The 8,588-nt window shown below is 33.4% G+C and overlaps 1 protein-coding gene across 1 annotated transcript; it reads right to left on the bottom strand.

Annotated features, from left to right (window-relative positions):
- Positions 1 to 4,647: 4,647 nt before the first annotated feature.
- Positions 4,648 to 8,270, bottom strand: LOC133800283 (uncharacterized). The gene is made up of 3 exons (XM_062238240.1): positions 6,769 to 8,270; positions 4,877 to 6,594; positions 4,648 to 4,703 (listed from the first exon to the last, which is right to left on the bottom strand). Exons 1-3 carry the CDS (start codon positions 8,268 to 8,270, stop codon positions 4,648 to 4,650), a joined length of 3,276 nt encoding a protein of 1,091 aa, XP_062094224.1.
- Positions 8,271 to 8,588: the final 318 nt, after the last annotated feature.

The following is an 8,588-nucleotide window of genomic DNA, read 5'->3' as shown; positions in this document are numbered from 1 at the left end:
ATCATTTCCCAAATAGATTTATAATTTTAAGCACAAATTACTTATAAAAAGATAAGATTTTTCTTCACTTTTCAAAAGTATAATTTCAAAGCATTTAGTGTAAATCAATCTAATGAAATAACAAATAAATCAATGAACATTATTTATAAGGCAAAACACAATATTTTTGTTCTAAGTATGGATGTGTACAATTTAATGACACATCTTACACAAAGAATATTATGTTTTTGCACTAATGAAGAACAAAGTGTAAATATGTGCTAACAATCCAAAATACATGATATTTAAGATGAAAGAAGATATTTGAAGAAGAAAATTCCATAAACTTTGTTGCACAAAATGGGAAATCAACATACAAAATAAACACTATCTAGTTACAAATTGTTTCATCATCACCTTAATAATCTTAAAAAGATTAGAAACACATAACTAGAATAGCAAATACAAACTAAAAATTACAAACATAAATAGGAAAATTTGGAGGAGAAACCCCCAAATTTTTCCTCTAAAAATACATAGAAAATAACCAAAAAGAAGAAGAAGATGAAGAGAATAGAGAGGTTTTGAAATGTGTAGAATTTTTGGTATGGTAACCTCCTCCCAAATTGGACACCCTCAATGGTCTTCAAAACTCCCTATTTATAGCCAAAATGAGTAAATTAAAATAATCAATTTAAATTGATTAAATTAATTAACTTAATAATAATATGGAAAATATGAGTAAATTATATGGTGTAATTATGATGTTTTGGGGTAAAATGTGTAGAAAGTGGGGTAAAAATATGGCATTTTTAGACATAGGGGACAATAGTACAAAGTGCTTTTGTTGGGCTCAAAAAATTGGTGAAATGGCTGCTAGTTGGCTGTTGCTTCAGTGGGCTGAATTGGGCTTGGCTGTGCCTGGCATTGGCGTGGAGCGTGGCTGTTGAAGGCTGAGGCTGGCAGGACCAAATAGATGTTGAGGCAGGGAGTGTGATGTGCTGAACGTGGTGTACGGCCTGGAGGCGTGGGAAGCAGGCAGCTGGCTGGAGGAGGAGGCGGCAGGAGAAAACTTGTTGGAGGTGTGATGCTGCTTGGGGCTGTGCTCGGTTGGAGAAACCGTGGGATGTTGGGCTTCGGAAGGCTGCAGAGAAGAGGAGACCGTGGGCCGAAAGCTGGGCCGAGTGGAGGCAGTTGAATAAGGGATTGGGCCTTGGCACTTTTAATTCTTCTCTTTCAATTTTGCTATTTTTTATTTATTTCTTTTCCTTACTTTTCAAGAGCATAAATTCCCTACAAAATAAATATAAAATAAATCATAATACAATATTTTCAATCTATAAAATAAATCAATTTAATTCTTTGAAAATATTAATTATAACTTAATTTATATTTTATATTTAAGTTCAATAATACAACATTTTTTTACCACTAACTTAACAATAATAATTCAAATGATTAACTACAACATTTTACAACAAAATAACTATAAAAACACACAAAAGTATATAAAATCATGATAAGACTAATAAATTCAAAATTACTTAAAAACTTAATAAATTACTTAAAAATTCAAGAATTAAGCAACAATTAGCACATAAAAATGGTAAAATAACTCTATTTTGTATAGTTATCACACCCCCAAACTTAATATTTTGCTAGTCCTCGAGCAAAAGAAAAATTAAAAACACACTTTTTTTTTTAATTGGTGATGTCAAATGCTTAACTCAAAAATTACATAATAGAAATAGTTCAAAGAAAATCACAAATAAAAGTAAAGCTAATGTAATTAATTTGAAAAGTTAAAATTGTTTTCAAAATACATATTTAACATAAAAACATTAAATCATCGTGTGAACATTTAGACAAACTTATGCAAACAAAAATAAATTAAATCTTAATAGATAATCAAGCAAATTCTAGGATTTTTCAATTTTTTTTTTAAAGATTTAAAGAACTTAATGTTTAAATAAACTTTGTCAAAATATCACAATAGCTCAAATATAATAAAAAAGTGACATATTATGAAAAATATATATATTTGAACAAAACTAACTTACAAATTAAAAATAAAACTTAATAATTATTTATATTTTTCTAAGAACTAAGAACAATTTCAATCATAATTCTTATCATTAGAAAATGAAAATCACCAATATTTTTTTCAAACAAAACAAATAAGATATATATAACAAATGAAAATCACATAAAAACAAAAAGAAAAACAAATAAATAATTTTTTTTTTTTAAATTTTACAACAAGTGAAAAACATGCATAAACACAAAGAAAAACACATAAACACAAATAAAAATACATACACATTACCCCAAAACTTAAATGAAACATTGTCCTCAATGTTTAATAAAATAGAAAAAAATTAAGAACTACTCCCTTTGATGAATGCTTCCTTGATTTGGCTACTTTGTTTTCTTCTCTTCTTTTTAGCAAAAAGTTTCCTTCAAGCTTTAGTGCGTTTGGGCACTGGGAAACATTCTATGGAAATTGCTCTTTCTTGAAACTTTAGCGCAGACTCTAATAAAGTGACTCGTAGACCTAGACATATTTTAACTGTTGAACTACGTAATAAATCTCTTTCTTTTCTTTTCTTCCTTATTAATTGTTTAATTGCTCTACATAATTAAGTTGACGAAAAACGGCGTCAACAAACATTTAACTCACGTGTTAAGTATATGGATATTTTAAAATATCTATTTTTACCAATAATTATTTTGTTTGTGTTGAATATACATACAACTCCGGAAGGAGCATATCATTTTAGACTTACATAGCACTGTAAATTTTAATTTTTTTAAAAAATACAGAAAATTATTTGTAACAATTATGTATTCGCCTGCTACAATTTTCTATTTAGTCTGTAAATATTATTTACAAAATCGTAGCATATAGTTATAAACTTATAAATTTTAGTTACAAAAACATTGTATTGTTACAAATTTGTAAACTTTATTTATAAAAAAAAGCTCATACTTTTGTAATTTTTCCCCGATTCTATATTTTTAGTATTCTTTTTAAATCTTATATATTTTTGTGAATTTCCTTTTTTTTTTCTTTCAAAACCCACTTACATCAACAATATCGTCGTTCAATTAATTTGTATAAAATACCTCATTGAGTTATTTCAGTTAAAAGTAATTAAAATAAGATAATGATATCCACATTTTATTTACAAGCAATTGTTTTTTTATTTTCTACTAAATTATAAAATCTTTAAAAATATATATTTTTTACTTTTTTTAAATAATTAAAAATGCAGCTAATAAAAATGTTTAATTAAAAATAATTTATTTAAATGATTTTAGAGTAAAATTTTATTTTAAGGAGTTGAATAATAGTTTTTTTAAGAATAAATAATACTTTTACCCCTAAATTTTGGATACTATCAAATTGTGTCCCTTAAAATATATGGTCTGTAAAAATTTCTCTCTGAACTATTAATACTATCAGATTGTGCCATCTGTTACGATTTGCATAAAATAATTAGTATTTTTGCCCCTCAAACTTTGACAACTACCAAATTGTGCTAATTTAATTATTAAAATTTTAAAATCTATTTTTCTATTAGTTCTTAAAAATTTTAAGAAAAATTAATAAAAATATTCAATAAAAGACTAAAATTATTTAAAATTTCTTTTAAATACATTTAAGTTTAAAAATATTTTTTAAAAGAAAAACTAAATTTTTACAATTAAAAAAAATATTTCCTTCTTCTTTATTTTTTTTAATTAATTTTTTTAATTACTTTCTATTTTTTCATTTTTGCCCCCAAAAATCATTTTAAAAATTAAATATATATAAAATATGATAAATTTAAAATGTACTAATTTTAAAATAAATATATAAAACTTAATTAATTAAAAAAATTGGGCAAAAATGAAAGAATAGAAATTAATTAGAAAAATATATTAAAAAAGAATAAAGAAGAAGAAGGGAATATGTTTTTTTTTTTCATTTGTAACAATTTAGTTTCTCTTTTAAAAAATATTTTCAAACTTAAATGTATTTACAAAGAATTTTAAATAATTTTAATCTTTTATTGAATTTTTTAAGAACTAATAGAAAGATAGAATTTTAAATTTTTATAATTAAAGTTGGCACAATTTGGTAGTTGTCAAAGCTTGGGGGGCAAAAATGTTAATTATATTATGCAATGTTGGTACGATCTGATAGTATCAATAGTTTAAGGAAAATTTTTAACTGAACCTATATTTTAGGGACACAATCTAGTAGTGTTAAAAGTTCAGGGAGCAGAAATGATATTTAGTCTTTTTTTAAATATTTTCTATAAGATTTTTATAAATGTATAAAAAAAATTAAAATAAATAAATTGAGAATGCTTTTTTTAAAAAGAAAAAAAGAGTGTTATTAAAATTACAAAAAAAAAGTTTTATAAAGTATTTTGTACTAGTTAATAAAATAGCTTTTTTTAAAATAAAAAATCAATTAATAAAATACATTTATTGTTTAATCACGAGATAGTGTATAATATTTAATAAAGTAAAATAGTATATATCCTACAACTGATTAATTGTAATCGTAGTTAGGTTATACCTTATAAATAGTGATTTAATACATGGTTTTACACAAATTCACACCTTCAATTATCTGATTGAAATTCCCTCTGAATTTTTTTTTTTATCTCATTGAAATTATGTTGGTAATGGGGACTCTTCGAGACAGTGCAAATCACCTTTAGCAATTTCAGCTATTACAATTAACAATTTAAAATCCATAATTGTAAACAAAATTCAATTTATACTCAGCAATCCTCCCAAGAGCATAACAGAAATTGGTTACAACCCTCTCTCTCTCCTCAACGGCCTAAGTGCAACACATAATCTTTGAGCCTCCGAGGCCTCACTCGCGCCCTGTCCTTACGCGCCAATTCCTTCTCCTTGTTCCCAGCTCCCTCTCTTTCTTCAGTCTTGGCATCATTTGTTTCACTCTGCACTTCCACGTTTGAGTACTCTTCCCACTTCTTCATTTGGTGTTTTATGCTAGTAGGGTCCAATGTAATTGGGCTTGTCAACTGGGCTGGGCTATCACTACTCCCCTCTCCGAATACAACCTTGTCCTCAAGGTTGGGCAGGTCGTAAAGACGACAAAAGGAATGTAAATCCTCCCAGGTGGCATCCTCGGGCGGGCTGAGAGTCCACTGCACCAATACTTGTCGAACAGCCTTATTGTGAACAAAGTGAATGCGTGTTGCCAATACAGCCAATGGAGTCATCACAGGACGATTAGCAAGGGTGAGTTCTGGTAAGGGATAGCAGCTGAATGTTTCTGTGCCATGGTAAGGCCTGAGTAGGGAAACATGAAAAGTTGGGTGAATGCGGCTGCCTTGTGGGAGTTTAAGAGTATAGGCCACCGGACCTGCTCTGGCTACAATCTCGAAAGGACCAAAGTATCTTCTGGAAAGCTTTGAGTTAAGTCTATTGGCGACTGTTGTTTGGCGATAAGGCTGCAACTTAATTAACACCAAATCCCCCAGCTTGAATTGAATATCCCTACGTCTCTTGTTTGCTTGCTGCCTCATACGATTTTGAGCTTGTTGCAAGTTAGTTTTCAGCTGTTGCAGAATGTCGTCTCGCGTCAACAAATCATTCTCTACTGCTTGTATTGAAGTGGCTCCCCAGATATACGACGGAATAGTAGGGGGCGGTCTGCCATATACTGCTTGAAAAGGTGTCATCCCAATTGCCGAATGGAAGCTTGTATTGTAGTGATATTCTGCCCAGGATAGAAATTTGCTCCACTGTTTCGGATTATCCGCTGTGAATGCTCTAAAGTATTGTTCCACATAACAGTTTGTAACTTCTGTTTGACCGTCCGTTTGGGGGTGATATGCTGAGCTCATCTTGAGTGTGGTGCCCATTAGTTCAAAGAGCCTCTTCCAAAATGCACTGGTAAAAATGGGATCGCGGTCGGAGACAATTGTGCGCGGTAGTCCATGTAAACGAATGACCATGTTAGAGAAGAGTTCAGCTACTTTGGTGGCAGAATAATGGTTTGGCAATGCTCCAAAGTGAGCATATTTGGTAAGGCGGTCGATGACTACCAATATGTTGGTGACCCCATGTGAATTTGGCAACCCCACGATAAAATCCATGGCCAAATCCTCCCAAACACGTTCCGGAATGGCCAAAGGTTGTAACAAACCATATGGAGCTGTGGGTGAATACTTGACCGTTTGACACGTTAAGCATGCTTGTACAAATTTGCGTACATCCTTGTGCATCCCCTTCCAAAAAAATTTTGCTCCAAGTCGCAGAAAGGTTCTTTCTACCCCAGCGTGTCCTCCTATTGGAGAGGCATGGAACTCTTTGAGTAACTGTGACTTTAAGTTAGAGTGCTCACTGATGAAGAATCGCTGCCTGAAATACAAGAGTCCCTCCCTAACCGAGTACAAGTCAGTGTCCAACTCTCCTTTTCCGTACTGAATATGAAGTTGTCTCAGGTCTGGGCATGTAATATTTTCCTGGTGTAAAGCCTCTAGAAATTCAAAACCACCAGAACTGATTGCCATACGAAGAGTAGAAAAAACAACACCATGCTGCCTAGAGAGCGCATCAGCCACCAAATTCTGCTTGCCAGCTCTATATTCAATAGAAAATTGGAAACCAAGGAGCTTACAGAGAAATTGTTCCTGTTCGGGAGTCTGAATGACTTGAGTCAATAATTCTTTGAGGATTTTATGGTCTGTGCGAATGACAAAATGGCGTCCCAACAAATATTGTCGGCATTTGGTGACTGCTTCTACGATAGCTCACATTTCCCTGCTGTAGACCGAAGCTCCTGCAAATCGCGGTCCCAGTTTTTTGTTGTAATAAGCGACAGGATGTCCCTCTTGCATTAGGACCCCTCCAATGCTGACATTGGATGCATCTGTTTCCACTACGAACTCTTTAGAGAAGTCGGGCAATCGTAACACGGGAGTGGCTATCATGGCCTGTTTAAGGTTATCGAAAGCAACTGCTGCTTCGGTAGACCATTTGAAATTGTCCTTCTTAAGTAACTCAATGAGTGGCGCAGCTATGGCTGCATAATGAGCGACAAATTTGCGATAATACCCTGTGAGTCCAAGGAATCCACGCAACTGTTTTACATTCTTCGGGATCGGCCAATCCACCATAGCTGAAATCTTGGAAGGATCCGCCTTAACTGCTTGATACGATACCATATGACCCAAATACTCAATGGTATGTTGAAAAAATTGACACTTACTAGCTTTGGCAAAAAAACCATGTTGTTGGAGCAGCTGTAACACCATTTCGAGATGCTGAACATGGTCATGGGTGTTGTTGCTGTAAACCAAAATATCATCGAAGAAAACAATGACAAATTGACGTAAGTATGGGCGGAAAAATTGATTCATTGCAGCTTGAAAGGTTGACGGGGCGTTGGTAAGCCCGAATGGCATTACCAAGAACTCATAATGACCCTCGTGAGTTCGAAAGGCTGTCTTGTGTATATCTCGACGATCCATTCTAATTTGATGGTACCCGGCGCGAAGATCCAATTTTGAGAAAACCGCTGCTGTCCCCAACTCATCCAATAATTCATCAATTGTGGGAATAGGAAATCTGTCCTTAACAGTGATGCCATTAAGTGCCCGATAGTCCACACAGAAACGCCATGTTCCATCTTTCTTTTTCACCAAGAGTACGGGAGACGAATATGGGCTGGTGCTTGGTCGAATGAACCCCACATCACTCATCTCTTTGACAAGTTTTTCTATAACATCCTTCTGAAAATGCGGGTACCTATATGGTCGGACATTGATAGGTTTAGAACTTGGCTGCAAAAAAAATCTGTGGTCAACACCACGGTAAGGAGGAAGCTGCTTGGGCTCTTCAAAAACTACAGCAAACTTAGTTAGTAAACCATGTCCCTCCTTCGGCAGTTTGGCTTCCACGCTGGTAATTTCTGCACCATTAGAAGTAGGTTCAGCCAACACTGCAGACAAACGGAACACCTCTTTGATATCTCCTTCACGTAATAGGGCATGAAACTGAGTATATGTTAACTGGTGTGCCGACACCTCTGTAGAACCAGCCAACTTCACCACACTTCCCTGCCAATTAAATTCCATGGTGAGAGCTTTATGATCGTGCACACACGACCCTAAAGTTTGAAGCCATTGCATCCCCAAGACAACATCCAACCCGCATATAGGTAGTACATACAAATCCACCATGAATTTGTGGCCTTGCAGAACCAGCTCAACCTCTTTGCATATCTTTGTACAGAGCAAAAAGTTACCATTTCCCATATACACTTTGAATCTTCTTGTATCCTCACAGGGAAGCTTCAGTTGGGCAGCCAACGATTCTTGAATGAAGTTGTTGTTACTTCCGGTATCCACAAGGACCTCTAAGGTTTCCTGCCATGTGTGGCCTTTATCCGGAAAATTCGCGGATTCATCGAATTAGAGAGGGAATTCAGGCTGACTTCTTCCTCCCCTACTTCCTCAAACTCCTGTATCTCAGATTCCTTAAGAACATGACAGTCATCATCTTCTTGGCATAAAAGAAGCATTCGATTCTTGCATTTGTGTCCATAACTGAATTTTTCATCACACGTAAATCAT

This window comes from Humulus lupulus, chromosome 9, assembly GCF_963169125.1.
Source record: "Humulus lupulus chromosome 9, drHumLupu1.1, whole genome shotgun sequence".
In the NCBI taxonomy this organism is placed as follows: Eukaryota; Viridiplantae; Streptophyta; class Magnoliopsida; order Rosales; family Cannabaceae; genus Humulus; species Humulus lupulus.
Note: the sequence above shows the minus strand (reverse complement) of the source record. Positions and strands in the feature narration are given on the sequence as shown.